This window comes from Sciurus vulgaris (assembly GCF_902686455.1).
Source record: "Sciurus vulgaris genome assembly, chromosome: 2".
In the NCBI taxonomy this organism is placed as follows: Eukaryota; Metazoa; Chordata; class Mammalia; order Rodentia; family Sciuridae; genus Sciurus; species Sciurus vulgaris.
In genome coordinates this window covers 79,935,433-79,959,899 of record NC_136462.1, presented here as the reverse complement: position 1 = coordinate 79,959,899, position 24,467 = coordinate 79,935,433, and the positions used below count along the sequence as shown (strand labels likewise).

General features: G+C 40.1%; 1 protein-coding gene across 1 annotated transcript in view; it reads left to right on the top strand.

Moving 5' to 3' along the window:
• RPGRIP1 (RPGR interacting protein 1) overlaps positions 1 to 24,467 on the top strand; it is a gene marked incomplete at its 5' end in the record, with an annotated part of 58,867 nt that overhangs the window by 7,170 nt on the left and 27,230 nt on the right. The window contains 16 exon segments of the mRNA XM_079128693.1: positions 336 to 670; positions 1,923 to 2,022; positions 2,510 to 2,641; positions 5,351 to 5,456; positions 9,515 to 9,538; positions 10,974 to 11,120; positions 11,584 to 11,657; positions 15,250 to 15,395; positions 16,303 to 16,463; positions 17,028 to 17,168; positions 17,631 to 17,748; positions 20,620 to 20,771; positions 21,193 to 21,535; positions 22,815 to 22,996; positions 23,720 to 23,923; positions 24,287 to 24,425. Coding sequence (XP_078984819.1) covers positions 336 to 670; positions 1,923 to 2,022; positions 2,510 to 2,641; positions 5,351 to 5,456; positions 9,515 to 9,538; positions 10,974 to 11,120; positions 11,584 to 11,657; positions 15,250 to 15,395; positions 16,303 to 16,463; positions 17,028 to 17,168; positions 17,631 to 17,748; positions 20,620 to 20,771; positions 21,193 to 21,535; positions 22,815 to 22,996; positions 23,720 to 23,923; positions 24,287 to 24,425 — 2,504 coding nt within the window.

Sequence of the window (24,467 nt, the reverse complement as noted above, 5' to 3'; positions counted from 1 at the left end):
CAGTCTCCTGAGGCTGCAATACAGGCAGCGCCATCATGCCCAGCTATACAACATTGTAAAATAAATATAGATAGAAATACGTTGGGGAAGTGCTCCAATATTTTTTCTACGATGAATGTGTGATCATTGCAATGGAACGGACAAAGATGGACACCATGATGTCCCCTGCCCTCAAGGTACAGTGTAATTGAGGATAGAAAATTAATTTTAAATGTAAATAATTGACCACAGTAGATGAATCAATATCATAGATCAATTCATAATTATGTGTCACCAAATAAGCTGCAGAAACAGCCGTTATAAAGGAAGAAACCACGTATTCTATTCTGCCATAGGCTGAGGACGACCTTACTCCGATTGACCGATGCAGGTCGAGACCGGCGGCCGGTGGCGCAGTTCTCAGAGCCCGCACGGCGGCGGCGGAAAGCGGAGTGGCGGCAGCGCTTCCCCACGCCTCAGGGCCCAGCCGTGAATCAGCGCCCCGCCATGCACCAGCGCCAAACCCCGCGCCCGCGCTCCCCCGTGCACCAGCGCCCTCTCACGCAGAGGTTGCAAGCGCAGTTTCAGCGCGTCAGTCTGTCTGCTCCGGGTGGTGCCCAGGCTCGCGGCCACGTGGGACGCAGACGACTCCACACCGCTGGTGGAAGGGTGCCGGAGAAATCTCAGAAGGGTGAGGCTTAGGTTCATGTCTCCAACAGGAATAAAACACTGGGAAGGAGTTATGTGCCAGCCACGTTTCCCTCCCGTCTTTATTCCTCCCACTACCCCATGTTGTTCCTTTGTTTGGATGTCGGCTTCAAAATTCTCAGTGCAGGCTGGGCATGTGGTTCAGCGGTAAGAGCGCTTGGATAGCGTGAGTGAGGCCCTGGTTTCTATCTGCACCACTTCTCACCCTTTCTCGCTCTTTCTGGAGTACTGCTGAAAGGAGACTCACACAACAGGAAATGGGAACTTCGCTAGTCGGTCTGCAGCAGACTAGAAAATAGATGCAGATAAAACATTTTGGTCCCACTCAGGTGTGAGGGGAGTAATTTTACCAGGGGTCCTCCCACTGCACATCAAGCTTTGTGACTGAAGAGCCAGGATTTCCAGAACAGTTATGCCTCTAAACCCCAGGTTCTTAACCTTTTGGGAAGTGGACACCTTTGAAACCATGATCAAATCTAAGTCCCTTCTTCTAAGAAAAATACACAATACATATAGATAAACTTTGCATACAATTTTCATTGCTTCAAAGATTACCAAGTCCATCACCTCTGTCTAGAATTAGAAGTCAGGCTGCAAATGACCCATGCTGGTTGCAGTTACTCCTTTTCCTGTATTCCAAGTGGCTGAGTCTGTGGCCTTTCTCTGAACCCAGTGCTGAATCCACAGAGAAGACACCTTATCTCCACGGGCCAAAATCAAGGATGAGAGCCTCTAGGGCAAGGAAATGTACACACAGCATTAATTTAAGTTCTCTTATTAGTAAGTGCTCCTTTGTTTAGTATGATCCTAAGCTTTCATGTCCCCTAATCTAAAAAACTAAACTTTTATAAAAATAGCTGAAAGTAGAAAAATAAAATGAGTCTACATTTCAATTACATGTAAGTTTGCTTTATTGGGTACCCATATCATGTGCCAGGCATTAGAGATAAAAATGGGAGTAGGCACACAGGGCCTGCCTTGGAAAACTTGTACCTTTCCTTCTTTTTCCCATTTACACTCACTCACTTGAGTCTGAAGTCCTGCTGACTTAAAAAACCTGTAGTTGTGGTTCAGTGCAAAAGTAAGAAGACCTTCTCCTTTGTGGCCAATTGTCACGTAAGGACTTCCCTCAAGTCTCAGAGCTCCCTGTGTCCAGCAATTGGTGTTCCGGTTTGAGCATCTGGTGTTTTGGAGGGTACTATTGCCCCGTTTTCATCTTCTGCTTACACTTTCAGGGTCAAGAGACAGGCTGAGCTATACAGCCCCTCCCACATTCAAGGAGCAGGTGACAAATGAAAAAAACAGAGATGAAATAACCAGTGAGCCCAGCAAACTGTGAGTTCTTTTCATTTATTTCACATTGTTACCCCTGCAGCTTTAATTGGAAATACATCATTTAGGAAACAAGCGAATGTTGGTGATTTCCAGCATAGAGAAGATGAAAGTCAATCCTAGGTTAAATTCCAATTTCAGTGTTTAAAAATGGAAAACAAGCATCTCACTGACCTCTGAGGAAAGGAAAATAAAGGTCCTTTCCTCAACTGAGGGTATTCCCCTCCTCCTTTACATTTTTATCCCTTATGTTGTAATTCATTTATATATCCATTTGGCATTTGAAGGCAATATTTTGTAAGATTATTCTCTGTAAGTACCAAGATTACCAAATCTTATAACGTCTCATAAGTATGATTGCCTAATTCTAAGCTCTTATAACAGTAGTTTCCCTTTCTCCCTTTCATAGTTAATGTTTCCAATTCTACCAGTGTCATTTCAACAAAGTCATAATTATGGCTAAACTCACTGGTCTATGTCTGCCTAACAGTGCACACATTGTGGCCAACAATACTATGCAAGTGGAAGAACCACCCACATCTCCTGAGAAAATATGGTCGCAAGATGAAAATTTTGAACAGAGAAGTTCATTGGAGTGTGCTCAGAAGGCTGCAGAGCTGCGGTAAGAGTGTAACTTTTCATGCCTCAAACCATAATGAACTGGAAAAGCAAGAGATTCTTATTTGCACCTTTCTTCCATCTCAGAGAAAAAGAGAATGGTCAGGATTAAATGCAACCTGAGAAGTAAACCTAGAGTCCCTCCCAGGTTAAGAAATGAATTAACTTTAAGGGGATTCTTATGAAGAATAGATTTGCTGCTTCACTTCATAGAAAGACAGCCATTTCATCACCAGATAAGGGCTCTCACTGTTCCTATAAAACTTTTTTAAAAAGTAGGTTTTATTTTTAGCTGTCCTAACTGTGCCTGGAGACATTTTTTGTTTTGTTTTTCTGTTTCACAGCAAAATTGAGCAGAATATACAGATTTCCCTCATATATGTGTTCATACATGTACAGCCTCCCCAGTATCCGCATCCCATGCCAGGCTGAGACTTCGTTACAGTACGCTTACATTAGGGCTCATTCTTGGTGTTGCACATTCTATGAGTTTGAACAAATGTATAAAGATATATATCCAACATTGTAGTATTTTTTTTTTTTTTTTTTTTTTTTTTGCGGTACTGGGGATCGAACTCAGGGCCTTGTGCTTGCAAGGCAAGCACTCTACCAGCTGAGCTATCTCCCCAGCCCAACATTGTAGTATTGTATAGACTTTATTCATTACCCTAAAAATCCTCTGTGCTCTACCTATTCATGTCTCCTTTCGCAAACCCCTGACAACCATTGATCTTTTTACTGTTTCCATCATTTTGTCTCTTTTTTTCCAGAATGTCATATAGTTGCAACCATATAGCCTTGCAGGTTGATTTCTTTCACTTGGTAATATGCATTTAAGATTCCTCCAGGTCTTCTTGTGGCTTAATGGCTCATTACTTTTTAATGCTGAATGACATTCTGTTATCTGGATGTACTGAAGTTTATTTATCCATTTAGATACCAAAGGCTATTATGGTTGCTTCTAAGTTTGGGCATTATTAAAGCTGCTCTGCTGCCAGGTGAGGTAGTGCACACATCTGATTTCAGCAACTCAAGGGACTGACACAGGAGGATCACAAGTTCGAGGCCAACCTGGGCAACTTTGTAAGATCCTATCTCAAAATAAAAAACAAGAAGTGCTGGGGATGTATCTCAGTGGTAGAGTGCTTGCCTAGCTATGTGAAAAGCCCTGGGTTTGATCCCTAGTACTGCAAAAGAAGAAAGAAAGAGGAATAAAGAGAGAAAGAGAATGAGAAAAAAGCAAAAAGCTGCTACAACATTATGTGCAGGTTATTGTGTGGACATGTTTTCAACATGGAGATCTTTTAAAACCACAAACACTTGGCCTCACCTCAAAGATTATCTTGTAATTACTTAGGGGTGGGGTTCAGGCAGTATAATTTTAAAGATCTCCCCAGGTGACTCTAATGAGCAGGAGAGTAGGGAGCCCAAATCCTTCTCAATATCTTTCAAATGATAACGAAAACAGGAGCTCCTAGGTTCAGAAATAATCATCTTCCTTTTGTCTACATTCATGTCCTCCTGGTTTCTCTAAGAAAACAAGTCTTAGACTTAGACTTTGCTAGATTTATAAGAAACTTGGAGCACCATCATTTAAAAAACATAGTTATAGAGACTGAGGCAAGAGGATCATGAGTTCAAAGCCAGCCTTAGCAATTTAGTGAGCAGCTTAGCAAGAGCCTATCTCAAAATAAAATATAAAAAGGGCTGGGGATGTAACTCAGTGGTAGAGCACCACTGGGTTCAATCCCTGGTACCAACTTCCCACCCCCTCAAAAAACATAGTTACAGCTGGTTGCAGTGGCACACACCTGTAATCCTAGCAGCTTGGGAAACTGGGGCAGGAGGATTGCAAATTTGAGGCCAGCCTCAGTAACTTAGCAAGGCCTAAGCAACTTAGTGAGACCCTGCCTCAAAATTTAAAAATAAATAAATAGCCAGGCACAGTGGCACATGCCTATAATCCCAGAGACTCGTGAGGCTGAGGTAGAAGGATTGTGAGTTCAAAGCCAGCCTCAGCAATTTAGTGAGGCCCTAAGCAGCTTAGCAAGACCCTGTCTCAAAATAAAACATAAAAAGGGCACACATTAAGTGGAGTTAATATATGTCAGGGTTAAGGTCCCAGGCAAGAATCACACCAGAAAGTGTTAAATTGGGAAGTCAAGAGCAATCATGGGCAGGGTGTGGTGGTGGACACCTCTAATCCCAGTGACTCTGAAGACTGAAGTGGTAGGATTGCCAGTTCAAGGCCCGTCTCAGCAATTTAGAGAGCCCCTGTCTCAAAATAAGAAGTAAAAAGGGCTAGGGATATAGGTCACTGATAGATGTGGCTCCGTGGTTAAGCGCCCCTGGGTTCAATTCCTGGTACCAATAAATAAATAAAAAGGGCCGGGGATGTAGCTTAGTAATAAAGTAAAGTACCCCGGGGTTCAATCCCCAGTTAAAAAAAAAAAAAAAAGCAAACAAAAAAAACGTAGTTACAATGTTTTTTCAAAACACAAGAGGTTAAGGTTAGTAGTGTATCAAATCTCAAGTGCCATGAGAGAAAACACAAGAAAAGAGATTATTTACCAGACTCTACTTCCTGTTTCTGGTGTGTTGTAGAGGAGTATGGAAGACAAGACACGCAAGAATGAAGTTCTTGGTTTACTCTCAAGGAATAAAGGTGCTTAATTCTATTTATAGAATAGTTTAGCATCTCATCTTTCTGTAGTGCTTCCATTAAGGAGAACGTGGAGCTGATTCGACTCAAGAAGCTCTTACATGAAAGGAACACTTCACTGGCAGTGACAAAAGCGCAATTAACTGAAGTTCAAGAGGTGAGTTCCTGTCATCTGCTGTGCTTTCTTGGGGGGAAAATAGCAATTAGTTCAGAAATCTGTATTATTTTCTCCAATTTATATATGGGAGACCACAATTCAGTGAGACTAAGTTTGCTTAAGGTCACACAATTTAAAGGTGATATTCACATCCCATCCTTTGTGACTCACACACAGCCCATTCTTTTCCCAATATTTGCCATTATTTCTGTTAGGAAGAAAACTCAGACCTTACCTGCTAAGGTGTAATTAAGTGCAGTTAATATATATCAGGGTTAAGGTCCCAGGCAAGAATCACACGAGAATGTTTTAAATTGGGAAGTCAAGAGCAATCATGGGCAGGGTGTGGTGGTGCACATCTCTAGGCTGAAGCAGCAGGATTCTAGTTCAAGGCCCATCTCAGCAATTTAGAGAGCCCCTGTCTCAAAATAAGAAGTAAAAAGGGCTAGGGATATAGGTCACTGATAGAGCACCTCTCTGTTCAGTTTCCAATACTGGGGGAGAAAATAAAAAGTGGTCACAGGGAAGGGAAAGAAATCTTCTTTTCCTGAGCACTGTGTGCTAGATTATTTGCTGGACAAACTCTGTCTCAGATACTTATAGTCATGATCTCATTTAATGCTGACAACAATGCCCCAGGTAAGTACATTCAGCAGACAAGGGAACTGCACCTCAAAGAAAATAAGCAACTTACTCAGGTTGTAAAAGCAGTAAGAGGCAGAGCAGGATTTGAGTCAGGCTGGCACCAAAGCTCTTTTCTCATAACCACACATTAGAACCTAATATCTAAATGACAAAAATAGGACATCAAGAATCTAAAGAATAGTTCAGCACCATTCTTTTATTGAACAAGTATGTATTGAGTACTAGGACCACACAAAGCATTGGGATACAAAGATTACAACGATGAGTAGTATAGCTCCTACCTTCAAGGATCGGGCACCAGGTCATGGAGTCTATACTAGAAATTTAGACTTTATCCTATCAACAGTGGGGAGCTGGAGTAGGGTTTTAAGCAACTCAGTAATATGAGCAACTTTTTTTTCTCCCCAAAAGATCTCTTAGCCTTCTTAAAAAGGTCTGAAATATTTTGAAATACATTTTAGTAAAGAACACCTTTACAACACTGTTATAAAGCACTACTAAGTATGAATTATGAGCAGCAGGAATATAGATGACTGTTATTAAAGACTTTATACCGCTGGGCACAGGGGCGCACGCCAGTAATCCCAGTGGCTCTGGAGGCTGAGGCAGGGGGGCCCTGAGTTCAAAGCTAGCCTCAGCAAAAGCGAGGCACTAAGCAACCCAGTGAGACCCTGTCTCTAAATAAAATACAAAATAGGGCTGGGGATGTGGCTCAGTGGCTGAGTGCCCCTGAGTTCAATCCCTGGTACCCCACCCAAAAAATAAAGACTTTATACCTTTCCAAAATCTTAAATGTCTCAAAGATTACAAGGAAAGATTGAATGAATAATAGATTGTCTGATACAAACCTGAGGCAAAGATATCAGATAAAAGATCACTGCAGGGTCCCAAGGAGACAGAATGAGGGTCCCAGCAGTGGAATGAGAAAGAGAACTGCAGAGAAAGTTCTTATTTTATTTTAGTTTTATTGCAAAAAGTCCAGGAAGTAGAAGAATGGACTTCAACACCAAAAAGGAGTGAAGGAAAAGGAGAAATGAAAGGCAGCTCTTGGATACCTCTTGGATACAGGTGACCAGGTGATAGTGTCCTCCTTAACTAGATCTGCCTTGTTAGTACTGCTCTAGGTAGGTCTGTTCTGATAAGGACTACAGGATTCTTTTTGTTTTCTGGTTATGGAGATTGAAACAAGAGGCCCTCTACTACTGAGCCACACATCTAACCCTTTTTATTTATTTTATTTTGAGATGGGAACTTACTAATTTGCCTAGACTGCTGTCTATTTTAAGATCCTCCTTCCTCAGCATCCCAAGAAACTGGGATTACAGGGCTGTGTTATCACCTCCGGTGGGCTACAGGATCTTTACAAGGTCTATATTTTGTACTGTGTCTGTCCTTTTATTTTTTTAGTCTGGTTAATTTTGGTAGCATTTAAAGGATGTAAAAATAAGGGAAAGAAGATAATCTAAAATTGTATTAGTAAGTGGCTATTTTTATAGAATCGGACTTTTAAAAAAATCCATTAATATTCCTCCATTGCAATGATGGGGAAAAAGAAAAAGAGAGGCTGGAGGTGTATTAATGGTAGAGTACTTGCCTACCAGGTGTGAGGCCTTGCATTAGGTCCCCAGGGCCACAAAACAGGAAAAAGAGACGTTCTAAATTAAATCTCCTTACCTTTGTTGGTGGGAAACACTAATAGTGATTAATCACCCACAGTTTTTTAAAATGCTGTTTTAGAATTTATTTTCCCTTAGCAATTCACCTTCGTAGTTTGGCATTTGAATACATGCTAAGATAAATATGCATTCTCTTAATCCTTTAGAAGTGAAACATCCAACAGGCTGAGTTAAAGTCCCACCTCTGCCTCTTGGTGCTGTGTGATTCTCAGCTTGCTGAGCTTTGGTTTTCTCGTATTTGAAGTTTAGATAATAATACCTACCCGTTGGGGCTAAAGTTGTGGCTCAGTGGTAGAGTGCTCGCCTGGCATGTGCGAGTCCCTAAATTCAATCCTCAGCATGATGTAAATATAAAATAAGGGCATTGTGTCCATCTACAAGCAAAACAAACAAAAATGTTAGGTCTTTAGGCCAAAGTAACTCCATTTTGAAAATCAGCACCTGCCCACCTAGGCATGACCTTTCTGCTAGGCCCATCCTGAAAGCGTCCCTAACTACCAAAACCACAGCAAAGACGTCAAGTAACAGTCACAGGGCCAGACCAGTTATTTTTTAACTACTCCATTGTACAAAAATATAGTTTTTTCCTACAGGCTGCTGCACCTTGCAGAGGGGCAGCCTGGCAAACTCTCTCTGTCAATAAACCTTTGCTCGAACTCAGAGCTGTGGCTCTCATGGATATTTATGCCAATTACCCTAACAAAAAAAAAATGCCTACTTCTCATGTTTGTTGCAAAGATTAAATGAGATGATATATGTGAAACAATTATAATGCAGATAATGAAACATATTAATGTATAACACATAGTAACTGCTCAACTAATCATAACTGTTGTTAGGATAATTGTTTTTTAAAATATCTTTTAGGGGCTGGGGTTGTGGCTTAGTGGTAGAGCACTTGCCTAGCATGTATCAGGCATTTGGTTTGATTTTCAGCACCACATATAAATAAAAGAATAAAAATAAAGGTCCCTCAACATTTAAAAAATATTTTTAAAAAAGATTGCTATGATTCACTGCAAGTAATTTTAAAAAATATTTTTTAGATGTTTATAGACCTTTATTTTATTCATTTATATGTGGTGCTGAGAATCAAATACAGTGCCTCACACATGCTAGGCAAGCACTGTACCACTGAGCCACAACCCCAGCCCCTGTGATGATTGTTTCTTTTCCCCTCTTTCTAATACTGAAAAGACACCTTTCTGAAGCATGCTGAGTAACAATAACTCCCAGTTTAAGATTAAACTTTTTGTTGGATAATACACCAAAGATAATGTAAATGTGAAAAAATTTGAAAAAATAGTTCTTTTTGCAGTACTAGGGATTGAATCCAGGGCCCCACACATGCTGCTCAACCATTAACCTACATCCCAGCCCTTTTTTAAAATTTTATTTTCAGACAGAGTCTTGCTAGTGGTCCATTCTAGCTTTGAATTTGTGATTCTCCTGACTTAACCTTCTGAATAGTTGGGATTATAGGCATGATCACCATGCCTGGCCCCTTCCTTTTTTAAAAAAGAAATTGGATAATTGATTATATTCACAGACTACTTGGCAAGGTAGGGCAGGGGAAAAACAGCAACAATTAGTAAGTTGGTACACAAATGGACTTCACTTATGGAATTTTTTAGAATATCTTTTAAGATAAATATTAAAAATTTTGAATTATAGAGAAAAATATCAAACTTGTGAAATTAATAAATCAGTAAAATAAAACTTCTTTCTTTCTTCCAGGCATATGAAACCTTGCTCCAGAAGGTACTTTTTTTTTAAATAATATTTTTTTTAGTTGTCAGTAGATTTTTATTTTATTTATTTATTTGTGGTGCTGAGAATCAAACCCAGTTCCTCTCACATGCGAGGCAAATGTTCCACCACTGAGTTAAAACCCCAGCCCCCAGAAGGTACTTAATAAAGATTCTTTGAAGGGCTGGGGATGTAGCTCAGTTGGTAGAGTGCTTGTCTCGAAAGTGTGAGACCCTGGGTTCAAATCCCCAGAGCTACAAAAATAAAATCAAAAAAAAAAAAAAAAATAAAGATTCTTTGAATCTCATTCTTAGTAATTAGAATACTCAAACCAAGGTAACATAACACCAGAATTTAGTCCATTAATTTGAAGTCATTATGGTCATATAGTTTCTATTAAGACTAATGATGCTAGTACTAGTTTTTATGCACTGATATTTATTGCACTGTTTTCATTAAAATTGAAATATGAGACCTGAGTTGAGAAATATTTTGAATGGTATTTTTCAACTTATTGCTACAGAGAATTATAATTCTCTGGTGCACACGTGTAATCCCAGCAACTTGGGAGGCTGAGGCAGGAGGATCACAAGTTCAAAAATAGCCTCAGCAACTTACCAAGGCCCTCTCTCAAAATATAATAAAATAAATAAATAAAAGAGCTGGAGATGTAGGTCAGTGGTTCAGTGCCTCTGGGTTCAATCCTTGGTACCAAACAAACAAACAAAAATTCCCAAGAGTATTCTTTTAGCATGTGTGAGGTACTGAGATATAACAAAGATGTTGCAGATATTCTCTAATGTTATTACATATGCAGCCCTGTTTACCTCTGTGAGTGGGGTGCCAAAAAAGCTGGGTGAATGTCCCTGACTAAGAATCATGAAGGCAGAGTTTTAAGCATGACCAGATAGAGCTGTGCCTCACCAAGAGGAGTCCACCAGAAAAATGCACACAACTTCTAAAGCTAACATGTCACTTTCTTAGGTGCAAAGGAAGAAATAGATCATTATAAAAACTAATAAAGTGGGCTGGGGGTATAGCTCACTTGGTAGAGTGTTTACCTCATAAGCATGAGGCCGCCCTGGGTTCAATCTCCAGTACTGGGGGAAAAAAAAAAATCTAATCAAAGACTTTAGAAAGTTAAAACAGTTTTGGAAATGACCACCTAATTTAGAACCAGTGATTACTTTGGACCTTGGGGGAATTCAGGCTCCAATGACAAATTATAGTTGCTCAGAAAAGGAAAATTCTCCTTAAAGGGGAAATTATACTTTCAGAGAAATGCTAAGGTGAGAAACAAGGTCAACTTACAGTGCAAAGGTAATATGCAACTCATTGAGGTCATTCTTTGGGACATCCACCTGGGAATTCCAGTGTTACTGGTACCTGGTGATCACTCCTGCCGAGTGATATGATCATTCCCAGAGTAGTTTTCCTTTGGCTCCAGAATCAGGGAATCCTGAGTGCAGCCCATGATGCCCTACTCAGCCAAGTGAACGAGCTCAGAGAAGAACTGAAGGAGGAAAGCAAGAAGGCTGTGAGCTTGAAGAGCCAAATGGAAGATGTCTCTATCTTGCAGACAACTCTGAAGGAGGTAAATAATAATTGTGGGAAATTGCCATCCAATGCACTACATTCCAATTTCAGAGATGTTGAAATGTGCATCTTTGCAACACTGTGGTGTTTCATTTTTTCAAATGAAAACAAGGCTCTAAGTGGTTAAATCATTGATTTAAGATTATTTCATCAGAAGAAAAGCTAGGATTTATGCTTGGTCTGTTCTCCAGAGTTCTTGTGTTTTCATAATATCTTGCTGCTTCCCTAACAGTAGGAACCCAGACATGAAAATTTTAGAGAATTCTCATCAATTCCAATAAAAGTTTCTAGCCCACCATCAATTGGTTTTAATTTTTCTAGTCAAATGGCTCCACAATAGGCAAGAAGAGGAACATAGAAAAGCTATCATCCAAGCCTCATACTGCAATGGGAAAGGGAAAACCTGTGCAGAGCAATGGACTTTAAAGTTTTATCTCAAGGTCTCTTACTTTTATTCTTAGTTTCAGGAGAGAGTTGAAGATTTGGAGAAAGAACGGGAATTGCTGAATGACAATTATGACAAACTCTTAGAAAAGTGAGTACCAACTTTGGGTCCGAGGGCATTGTTTGCTATAAAAGAAAGTCACATAAAATGCCTTCCAAATTTTAAACACAATATCTAACATTATAATATATTGGGAAACTGGTACTCAATATTGTTAGTGAGAAGATAAATTGAATATAAACTGATAGTCTTTTTTATTTTTGGTACTGGGGATTGAACCCAAGGAAGCTGAACAACTGAGCCACATCCCCAGTTCTTTTTAGTTTTTATTTTGAGACAGGGATTCACTGAGTTGCTCAGGGCCTTTCTAAATTTCTGAGGCTGGCTTTGAACTTGTGATCCTCCTGCCTCAGTCTCCCCAGCTGCTGGGATTATAGGCGTGTGCCACCGCACCTGGAGACAGTTTTTTTGGAAGAGAATTATACTCTATTTTTTTTCTCTTTTCACATTTCTTATTGGTGCATTATAGATGTACATAATTATGGGATTTGTCATTATATATTTGTACATGCACACAATATAACAATATAATTTGGTTAATATCACTCCCTAGTACTTCCCCACTTCCTCCCTGTCCCTCAGTTCCTGGTACCTTTCCTCTACTGATCTACCTGAACCCCTTACCTTTCTTTTTCTTTTTCCTCTCTAGCTTTCATATATGAGAGAAAACATATGACCCTTGACCCTCTTGATTTGGCTTATTTTATTTAACATCATTATCTCTAGTTCCATCTATTTTCCTGCAAATGACATAATTTCATTTTTCTTTACAGCTGAATAAAATTCCATTGTGTATATATAGCACATTTTCTTTATCCATTCATTTTTTGATGGACACCTAGGCTGGTTCCATAGTTTGGCAATTGTGAATTGTGCTCCTATAAACATGGGTATGCCTGTGTCACTGCAATATGATGACATTAATTTTTTAGGATAAACACCAAAGAGTAGTATAGCTGGATCATGTGGTAGTTTCTCATCTTTTATTTGTATTCTTGATGACTGCCATTGTGATTTGAGATGAAATTTCAGTGTAGCTTTGATTTGCATTTCCCTAATTGTCAATGATGTTGAATATTTTTTCATGTATTTTTTGGCCATTTGTATTTCTTCTTTTGAGAAGTGTCAGATTCATTTGCTCATTTATTAATTGGGTTATTTGATTTTTTGGTGTTTAGTTTTTGAGTTCTGTATATATTTGAGATATTAATTACCTCTGTCAGGAGAGTAGCTAGCAAAGATTTTCTTCCATTCTGTAGGTTCTCTGTTCACATTTCCAATTGTTTTCTTTACTGTGCAGAAACTTTCTAATTTGATGCCTTCTCTTTTATTAACTCTGAACAGTATTTCCTGATTTCAGGGGTCCTATTGAGAAAATTAATGCCTGTGCCTATATGCTGGAGTGTTGACCTTACATACATTTTCTTCTAGGAGTTGCATAGTTTCTGGTCTAATTCATAGGTCTTTGATTCATTTTGAATTGGTTTTTGTGCAGGTTGAGAGATAAGTGTCTTGTTTCATTCTTTGACACAGGAGTAACCCATTTCCCAGCACTGTTTGTTAAAAAGGCTGTCTTTTCTCCAATGTATGTTTCTGGCACCTTTGACAAGGATTGGAGGACTGTATCTGAGTGAATTTGTCTCTGTGTCTTCTATTCTATGGTCTGCATGCCAGTACCTGGCAGTTTTGGTTACTATAGTTCTGTAGTATAATTTGAAGTCAGGAATTATGATGCTGATGCTATATGTTAAAATGTTAAGGGCTGAGGTTGTGGCTTAGTGGTAGAGCACTTGCCTCGCATGCATGAGGCACCAGGTTTGATCCTCAGCATCACATAAATAAAAAAAAAAAATGTATTGTGTCTGTCTACTACTAAAAAATTTAAAAAATAAAAATGCTAAATATGCATATCTTGTACTAACAATTTCATTTTTTGGAATCAAAACTAATGCAGTCCTATTATGTATGTCCAAAAATATCTATTTAATAAGAATTTTAATTACTGCATAGTTAGTTGTGGTATAGAAGCCCTGAAAACCACCCAAATTTCCATTGATAGGGAAAATAAATCATGTTGCATTCCCACAATGAAGTGCTATGATGTTGTTCAAAATGAACAATTAGTCAAGAGTGGTGGTGCATGCTTGTAATCCTCGTAATTCGGAGATTGAGGCAGGGAGATCAAAAGTTTGAGGCCAGTCTCAGCAACTTAGCAAGACCCTAAGCAACTTAGTGAGGATTTGTCTTAAAATAAAAAATAAAAAAGAACTGGGGATGTAGCTCAGGTAGAGTATTCCTGGTTTCAATCCCCAGTAAATGTAAATAAACGAAATACAATAAAAATGAGGTAGATAAGTCCAGCATGGTGGTGCACACCTGTAATCCCAATGACCTCAGTCTGAGGTAGGAGGATCATAAGTTCAAGGCCAACCTCATCATCTTAGTCTCAATATAAAAAAAGAAAAGAAAAAGGCTGGGATGTAGCTCTGGAGTAAAGTACCCATAAGTTCAATCTCCAGTACCACAAAAAAAGAAGATATACTGTTCAAAGAAAAAGCACGATGTGAAGGGATGTTAACTTTGACCTAATTTATATATATGTATGGATCTACAAACGTCTGATGAGACGGAAATATTATAGTAAAGCAAAGGAGTACCTTTGCTTTAATTCTATATACTTCTATATTATTTTAATTTCTCACAATGAACATATATTCATATATTAATTTTGTAATTAACCTACCTAGAAGATTTTAAAAAGCAAAAGTACCTTCTGACCTAGTTAAAGACAGCAAGGGGCAGATTGGTGAAATAGCATGAAGAGGTCTTATGGGAGTGTCCTGGGGACAACTGATGTTCAACTCAGCAAAGTGAGGCAGTGTGGGGGTTATCCACTCTGAAGACCCTCTGTGGCAGATATTACTATTGGCTTCTTTCCTTCATCACTCAGAATAATACCTTCTTGGTTCACCATGTGGGTCAGGAAGTGCCAAGAAACCTTAATAATATCCTGAGCAAGTTATTTTCAGATGACATTTGTTAAACTGATCAATAGAAAAAAGACAAAAGCAGAAATAATTTCTATCAATTTTATTTCCTTTGTGTAAATGATAAAGAACTGGCCATGTGTGTTTTATACTCAAAACAGTTCTGCCTAAGAGCTAGACACTATGGAATGGAGGGTTCAGTTGTTGGAAAGTTTGGTTCCTGCCCTTCAGTATAGCAACTTGCATCTAGTTCAAAGGCAAGTATTCTATTAACTAGCCATTGGCAAGGGTCTAGAGGATGATTTTCTCATTCCTAACCCAGCAGTCCTGAGCATATCTTGATACACAGTGCCCAGTCTAAAGAAAGGCATCATGCTGGGCAATGTGCATGATTTGGGGTGGTTGTTCAGTGAGATACTTGAGACCTAAACAGAAGTGATGCCAAGCAACTCCTCAGTGGGACTCAAAAGTTCCAAAGCAGTTGGTGAATGACAGTTACAAATAAAGCAGGGGCAGAAAAAACATGCAGAGAAATGAATGATGAACTAGACCCAGGAGATGTCGAATCTGTGTAGTGAAGACATCATACCACGCACCTTGGAATATCCATCTGACAACTCCCTTCCCATTTTCAGCATGCTGGACAGCAGTAGTCAGCCTCACTGGAGCAATGAGCTCATGGGGGAACAGCTGAGGCAGCAGGTATCTCAGTTGCAGGATCAGCTGGATGCTGAGCTGGAGGAGAAGACAAAGGTCTTAGATCAGCTGTCCAGAGAGAAAGGTAAGTAAGGCCTGAGGAGCTGTAAGTGTGACACCTGCTACATTTGGTTTGGTAGAAGGGAACTTGGAACTTCATTTCCACTTGATCCTGTTCTTCTGTGGGTCATGGATGATAAGAATAAAAACACTGAATGTTAGGTCAGACTTACTATCAAGAAGGCATGACACCTACCTCCCTCATGTGTGTACTTTTTCCTATGTAGTGTTTTCTATTTGGGAGGATGCCAAATTTTAATTTGTTGTTTTAAACATTCACTTTATTGATTTAAAGTTATTAAAATGAATTTCTGTCTTTTGTCAGTCTCATCAATCATTTAAGGGTGGAGAATTCTTTTTTTTAAGTACCTAATATTTGAGATTGAGAAACAAATTACTATTTTTGATTACTGCTAACACTTCACCTGCTGTCTTAACTCTTGTATCATAGGAGAGAGTTATTTGGAAGATTTTAAAACACTGCCTAAAAGATCTTCATCTTGCTTCTTCTTCCCATTCTGTACCAAGTACGCTTAACCATTTTATGTCCTCAGATTCTAGTGTACTCAAATAGGAGAGTGAAGGAGAAGAAATACAAATTAAGGATAAAGAGGCAGAGGGGTGGGTGTGGTGGCACATGCCTATAATTCCAGTGACTGAGGATGTTGAGGCAGGGGGATCACAAGTTCAAAGCCAGCCTCAGCAATTTAGTGTGGCCCTAAGCAACTTAGCAAGACCCTGTTCAAAAAAAAAAAGGGGGGGGGGAAGAAAAAGGACTGGGGATGTATATGAGGGGTAAAGCACCCCTGGGATTAGCCCCCAGTACCTCCCCCCAACCCAAAAGTACAAAACCATTAGTGGGAAAAGTTCATTCACACTTGATCCAACTGATTATGGTTACTAATAACTTTCTGAATTATTTTTTTCTCCAGCTCAAAACAAGGATCTGAAGATTGAAGTTATCAACATCCTTCAGAAGCATGAACAGGAAGTAGAGATCCTCCAAAAGACAGCCACAACACCCCAGTCTCCTGACAAGCAATCTGAACCTGCCACCCACCCAGATCTTTTTCTAGAGACAGCTCAGATAGAGGTAAGAGCCTCTTTTTGTGTGTGTGTGTGTGTGTGTGTGTGTGTGTGGTGCTGGGGATTGAACCCAGGGTCTTGTGCTTGCAAGGCAAGCACTCTACCACCTGAGCTACATCCCCAGCCTGGTAAGAGCCTCTTTAAAGGAAAAAATTCACTCTCTAGAGGGATCTCTGCAAATATCCCTAGGAAAGATGCAGCTGTTAAAATCAACTGAATATTCTGTCCTGATTGAAGACACATATTTGGAAGGATATGAGAAGTAGAGAGAGCCTAGTGAGCTCTACTTGCTTTTTTCCATGTATCACAGCTCATAAAATGTAGTCTTTTTCAGATGAGGACTTGAAATGATCTGCTGAGAAGCAAACAGCCATTAGATGCTGTATAACTTCCTGTGCTGCTGCTTCTGCAGACCATGGGGACTTGACAGGAGGTGCACTTGTGAAGTAGCACAAGTCCTCTTTTACTATTGGAGTAAATTTTGTTGCTGGCATCTGCTTCTTGTGGAAAACAGTTGTTTCTCTACTTGTCATATTTATACTCCTTTTCACCAATGCTTTTTTCTCTGTAGCATGGGGAACCAGAAATTCAAGAAAAGAAACTGTCCCAGATGCTAAGTGAATTGCAAGTATTGCATGCAGAGACCACACTGGAACTAGAAAAGACCAGAGACATGCTCCTTCTGCAGCGCAAAATCAACATGTGTTATCAGGTGCAAGAAAAAAATGGTGCAGGAAGGGATAGATAATTGGGCACATGGGAACCACCCCCAAGACTGGTAAGGAAGCAAGACCCAAGTTTCCAGGGCTGACACCAGGTGATATGCTGTCCCATGCAAACACAGAATGTGCTGTCCTCAGAAGAACTTAATAACTCACACTTGCCCATGGCACCTTGGCACTAGAAGCCAGTGAATGGGGCTAGCTAATAAAATTGGCAAGTGTGAAGTTTCTGGTTCAATTATTTCCAGTCCTAGAGAAATACTACCTTATGACACCAAAGGCCTAAGTAGTTCTGGAGGGATCTGGGAGAAAGCCACACCTTTTTCTAGTGGTTCACTCTTTCGTGTTAGGGAGATAGCAGTCTTCTTTACCCAGAAAGTGCCACCTTTCTATCTGGGCTGTTTGGTTCTGGGCCACTGAGATGGAAAAGTTCAGACATTATTTTGTTTTAGGAGGAACTGGAAGCAACGATGACAAAAGCTGACAACGAAAGTAGAGATCACAAAGAAAAGCTGGAGAGGCTAAGTCAGCTCATAGACCTCAAGAACAACCGTATCAGGCAGCTGGAAGGTATTTTAAGAAGCCATGGCCTTCCAACATCTGGCAAGTCTTAGTACTTTGTTCTCATCTTGAGCTGCCTCTCCCAGCTAACACCTATGTGTTCCTCAGTGTACCTGTGTGCAAGGCTGCCTCTTGTGTCCTTAGCCTGTGACTTAACCCTCCTGCTCTTTATCCTATCATCTTTACAACTTTAACATGTGGCTAACAGCTTCTTTCCCCATCATGTCAGTGTGTGTCTCTGATTTCTCTGGAGTTTCAACCAGGTTCAGAATTTGTTTCTAGGGGGTTGATTATATTTCAAGAATGAGAGCATCGCTGTTAGCCCTCAGGGTGGTAAATCAATCTTTCTGTCTCTCTGTGTCCCTCTCTCTCCATTCTCTATTCAACCAAAGCCTGCAAAGCTATTTTTGTCAGGTAATAGACTTTGATCACTCATCTCCCATCACTTCTTTCTGATTTTTTCCTCTAAAATCTGTGTTGCAATTAAAGGATGTCAACAGTCACAGAATAGCTGTCATTTAATGCATTCATATTGTGCTACTTTCTATTTTTAGTATGGTCACTGCTGGACAGTGTCTGTTCTTGGCCTTATATGGCAAGAAACTAGGCTTTATTGTCATACTCAGTAATGAGAGACTTGACTCACTAAATTTACCACAGACTGAGATAAAAAAAAAAAAATCCACAATATTGGTGGTTCCATTGCTGCCATTAGAATATCTGGAAACACTGATCAGGCCATCCCTCTTTCTAACAAGAGAATCAGTAATAAGCATGTTTCTTAGTGAGCATGGAATTAGAATAAAGGGAGATGAGTCATTCTGGGGCATGAATTATCTATGCTAGGGTAAGTCTGATAAAAGATCACTGTTATGTTATAACAAAGAAATAACCCCCTTGGATTGAAATTCTCAAGTCTTTCCAATTCAGGTTTTTCTCTCAGGACCAAGCAGGATAAATACCCTTACCACTTATGAAGATTCATTTGCTTTAACTTACAGTTCTCTGATTACCACTAAGACTAAATAGCTTTTCATAGTTTACTAGTTATTTGTCTTTTGAAAATTCCAGTTCCTGGCCTTTGACCATTTCTTAGTAGTATCTTATTGAATCTTCATATGCTAAGACCTTTAATCTTGTGTCATGTAATGCATAGTTTCAGATATATTGTATCTAATCATATTAACCTTATAAATTAAGAAAGCATTAACCAATTGGTTAATAATATCTGTATTGCATTTGTTTTAACATGAGCATATTCTGACATATCCTAAACATTTTATTCTATTGACTTAACTCTTAAAATAGGACACTCACCATTAACATGTTGTGATGACTCAAATACTCTCAATTTGAATTAGACTATTTGTCAAAGTTTCTGATTGGTTGGGCATGAGAAGTAATGCCCAGATTGGGTGCTATCTACCTATCTTTCGTCCCACTACCAACATTTTCAACCCCCTTCCAGTAAGTCACCTCTCCTACTTTTTACTCCATTACCCTTTGAGTTGAAATGATTTTTCCCCCCAATGAGGTTAAACCAACTTCTTTTCTGGGGTTTGGGGGGTTCTGGGGATTTAACTAAGAGGGACTTTTACCACTGAGCTCCACCCCTAGCACTTTTTTTTTTTTTTGAGACAGGGTCTCACTAAGTTGCTTAAGGTTTCACTAAGTTGTTGAGGCTGGCCTCGAATTCCTAATCCTCTTGCTTCAGCTTCCTGAGCCACTGAGATTACAAGTGTGCACCACCGCAGGTTGTGATTAAACCTATTCTGAACAGAATAAAAAGTCTTGCAACTGATCTGGCTGAAAAAGTGAAACATTTCTTGGCAGGGCCCAATGTGGTGTAATAGACATCTGTCTGTAACTTGCTATTCTCAGCTGGCCAACACGCTGAACTTTTGGAAATATTCACATTTTGTGTTTCTAGTACTTCTCTTTTGTAATTACTGATTAATTCATTTGACTTTGCTGTAAACAGGAACAATGTCCTCTATATGATGAAATGTGCTTCCTGAGTTGCATTTATTTTCCAGCCACTCATTCTGTATTTTCTCTCCGAAGAAGGTTTTGGACTATTTGGTCATCAGAATTCAATGCTCCTGGTTGTCATTCTGTTACTTTTCCTTTTCAGTCATGTGGTTTCTTGAAATAATCTCAACATGGACTTCCACCATGTTTTTATTCTCCTTCTTTGTATCCTTTTGTACCCTAAGGAAGAGCTCCCTACCATTTAATGGATAGGCAGTTTTCTTTCCCCTCTAGAACAACTCAAAGATGTTGCTTATGGCACTCGACAGTTGTCATTGTGTCTGGACACACTGCCAGCCCATGGAGAGGAGAATGAAGTGGACATTTCTCTGCTGCATTGGAGTGAAAATCTTTTTGAACTTCACATCCACCAGGCTTTCTTGACACCTGCTGCTCTGGCTCAGGCTGGAGACATCCAGCCTACCACTTTCTGCACTTATTCCTTCTATGATTTTGAAACCCACTGTACCCCATTATCTGTGGGGTCACAACCCCTTTATGACTTTACCTCCCAGTATGTGGTGGAGATAGGTTCCCTTTTCTTGCACTACCTTCAGGGGGCTTCAGCCCTGGTTGATCTACATCAAGCTATGGGCAATGAGCACCATACTCTTGCGACTGGACATATTTGTTTTGACAAAGTGCTGGAGACTGTGGAGAAAGTCCATGGCTCAGCTATGCTTACTGGTAAGTGCTGTCAGCTTCCTGCAGCTCCTAAGACCAATGTAGAATCTCCCAAAGCCCATAGTTTCTCTTGCAGAGGTTTCCTATTTTCATTCTCTGCCTTTATTCCCAGTCCTTACCACACCATCTGTATTCTCCACACCTTTCGTACTTTCTGCTACCCAGGAGCTGCTGGAGAAGACTTCGGGGTGCTAAAGTACTGGATGAGGCTGCGCTTGCCACTAAGATCCAACCTATGGGCATGCAATAAACAAAAGAAAGCCCAGGCCTACCTGTCAGCCAATGTGCTTGATGCCTGGAAGGCCCAGGAGGATGAGGTGAGAAAAAAGATGTGCTCAAGCATATCCAAGGAGCCTCAGCCAAACAGCTCATGAGAACAGCTCAGTCTTCACTCTCAAAAAGTATTTGTTGAATGTTAATGAAAGAAAAAATGACCACACCGAAACTAGTTCAGATTCTTGCCCTGGTCAAACTTGAGTCGGGAATGAAATCAAGCCCTGGGATCTAGTGACCACAAAACAGCTTGTCTGTCAGTCTCTAAAATAGGGCCTGAGGACTAGCATCTCCCCTGGATAACTGCTAGAGCTAGTGGGCATGCAGATGAAGGTCCTTAGGTTTGTGACCCAGTCAGGATAGCGGCTCTCCAGATTGTAGCTCTTCCTCAACATGGGCTGGGCTTTACCTATATGACACTCTAAGGCTGCCCTCTTCCTCAATCCAAGACCAACATCTTTCCAGTTCAGATCAGAGGCCTGGAAATCTCAGAATGAGCTGCGGATCGAAATCACCAGGTGCTGTGGTCTCCGGAGTCGAAGGCTGGGAACTCAACCCAGTCCCTATGCCATGTACCGCTTCTTCACCTTTTCTGACCATGACACTGCCATCATTTCAGCCAGTAATGATCCCTACTTTAGAGACCAGGCTCGATTCCCAGTACTTGTGACCTCTGACCTGGATGAGTATCTGAGGCAGGAGGCCCTGTCCATATATGTTTTTGATGATGAAGACTCAGAGCCTGGCTCCTACCTTGGCAGAGTCCAAGTGCCCTTGCTGTCTCTTGCACAGAACAAATCTATTAAAGGTGGGAGTTCAAGGTTGTTACATCTTTACACCCTCCCCAGTGTTGCCTTCTTGTTCTGATTCTACTATTCTTCCATCACTTGCTTGGAACAGTCTGTCATACAACCTGCTGAAGACTTTAGAATATTGTCGAGAGCAACAGGGCAGAAGACTTAGAGCCTCACTGCTCATGTGGAAACATGGGCTTCTGCTCCTGTCCAGCAAAACAAGATTCCCCAGGGGCTTGACCCCCAACCGGAAATCCATACCTCTGTCTCTGGAACCCTTTTTTGAAGTCTGTAGTGCTTCCGAGTACTCGTCTTTACTTAAGGCCTATTTCTTAGTGCATGACTAGATCTGATTATAACTTACTAATCCTCTGTGATTCTCTTCTTTTAAACATTACATTTAAGTTAGACTTCCATGCCAGACCATGATAAAGATAAATTTTTGGGCTGGGGATATAGCTCAGTTGGTAGAGTGCTTGCCTTGCAAGCACAAGGCCCTGGGTTCCAATCCCCAGCATCGCAAAAAAAAAAAATAAATAAATAAATTTTTTTTGCATATGAAGCTGAGCGCCATACTACTTTACTTTATTTCCATCCCTTCCATCCCTAGGGCTGTGGGGTTAACTTTGGCTACAGTCCTAAGAGAGTGAGGTAGAGGTATCCATGCTCTCATTAAGAAGGGTAGATAGGTACACCCAATACTAACTGTATTTAACAAGATTCTGGGTGCTCCAGGAAGTGTGTGAGGGCCCCCCCTCCTCCTAATACCACAACCACTTCAATAAAATAAAATAAAATAAAATAAAATGTGACACTTCTATCGCCAGCTCCTCTTTCACTTGAGAGGAGAGGTTATATGATGCCTCTGTTAATCAGTGTTACAAACCAGAAGCCGGGCATTTGGGAAAAAGCCATTTTACTTAAGTTTTCTTGGGGCCACCTGAGGGTAGGTGATTGCTTTCTTGGAATGGTTCAGTAAGCATTTGGTAATAGTTATGACAATGTGATCTTGTTTATGGGCTTGATGACTGATGACAAGCAAGCTGTTCTTTCCCTCTCTACATCCTATGGCTCTGTTCCTGAAACCTGAGATACCTATCTTCCCCTTTGATAACCTAACTGCCCTGCTGTTTTCTTACTTCCCAGTGCATTGTTGTCATGATTATTTGATGGGTGTTAATTAATTTCTAACAAAATGTGATGAAATAAAAAAATGTGAATAGATAAGTTGCTGATAAATGCTCATTTCCTATTTCATGTGTTTAAGTTTATTAATGCTTCTGTGTCTCTCAGGTGATTTTATCCTCACTGACCCTGCAGAGAAACCCAATGGATCTATTCAAGTACAGCTGGACTGGAAGAATTGCTATGTACCGCCTGAGAGCTTCCTGAAATCAGAAGCTGAGACTGAGGAAAATGACTCTAAGGAAAGTTTAGGGATCTCTTCTGCAGAGGAAAAGACTTCTTTTCCTCCCTAGGTAGCTCTCCCAGCTCCGGAGGTAGCAGATCTCTGCCATTTCTGTGGAGCAGATTTGAAGGGCACACTACTAAAATCGGCGGCATTAAAATTTTTTTCTTTTGTGAATGTCATGTGTAATGCAGATTTAATCTGGACATTGTTTTTTTTTTTTTTTTTTGTACCAGAGATTGAACCCAGAGGTGCTTAACCACTAAGCCACATCGCCAGCCCTTTTTTTAATATTTCATTTAGAGACAGGGGTTTGAGCCGCATCCCCATCCATCCCTTTTTAAAAGAATTTTTTTAAGTTGTAGATGGACACAATACTTTATTTTTTTATTCATTTTATGTAGTGCTGAGGATCGAACCCAGTGCCTCACACATGCAAGGCAAGTGCTCTACCACTGAGCCATGATCCCAGCCCTCCAGCCCTTTTTAATATTTTATTTAGAGACAGGGTCTCTCTGAGTTACTTAGGGCCTCACTAAGTTGCTGAGGCTGGCTTTGAACTCATCATGCTCCTGCCTCAGCCTGCTGAACAGCTGTGATTCCAGCCATGCATCACTGCATCCAGCTCTGGTTGGAGCAAAACCTTATATTTATTGTGGGGAGGAGAGAGAGTGTCTCAGTTCTATGAAGGAAGAAGAGAAATGAAATCTAATACTAGTTCATAAATCCCCTTCTTGAATATCAAGATTGTTAAACCACCATCAAGTTTGTCTTTGATTCTTCTATTCAGGACCAGATGGTATCTTCTGAGATTCCCATTGAAGCCGACCAGTATCAAGCAAAGAGAAAACTTCCTCAGATGGGAGAAAGAAAAGAAAAGGAACACCAGGTTGCAAGCTACTCAAGAAGAAAACATGGCAAAAAAATAGGTGTCCAAGGAAAGAACAGAATGGAGTATCTTAGTCGTAACATCTTAAATGGAAATACACTACAAGTATGACCTTGAAAACCCTGAAGAACTAAAATATGAGTTGTAGTGTCCCCACATGTATTATTCTCAGAAATAGAAGCAGATGAAGATGCATATGATAAGCGATAATCAGCTATTTGTGGCTAGCTTGTGTTTCCACAAAGACAAGTAGTTTAGTAAATCCTTGAACTGTTTGCTTCATTTCAAAATAATTTAATTCACCATGTTATGTACTTAACAATTTATACTTAGAGCTGTAATAATATATATGTATATCTGTGTGTGTATGTGTGTGTGTTGTGTGTGAGAAAGAGCTGCTATTAAGGAAGAAAGAAAGAAAGAAAACAAGGGTATGACCACTTACATAATATTGTTCTTATTCTGAAGCAGGTGAACTATACTGAGTGGAAGTTCTCAGGGCTTAACATCTCCAAAGATGATGGTCTTAAAACTCAGACCAATGAAGAGGAAATGACATTATTACAATCAGCACTGAAAGAAGAGGAATTCCCACATCCTAGCAATGGTATTGTCTTTCTAAAATCTAAATTTTCTATATAATCATTTA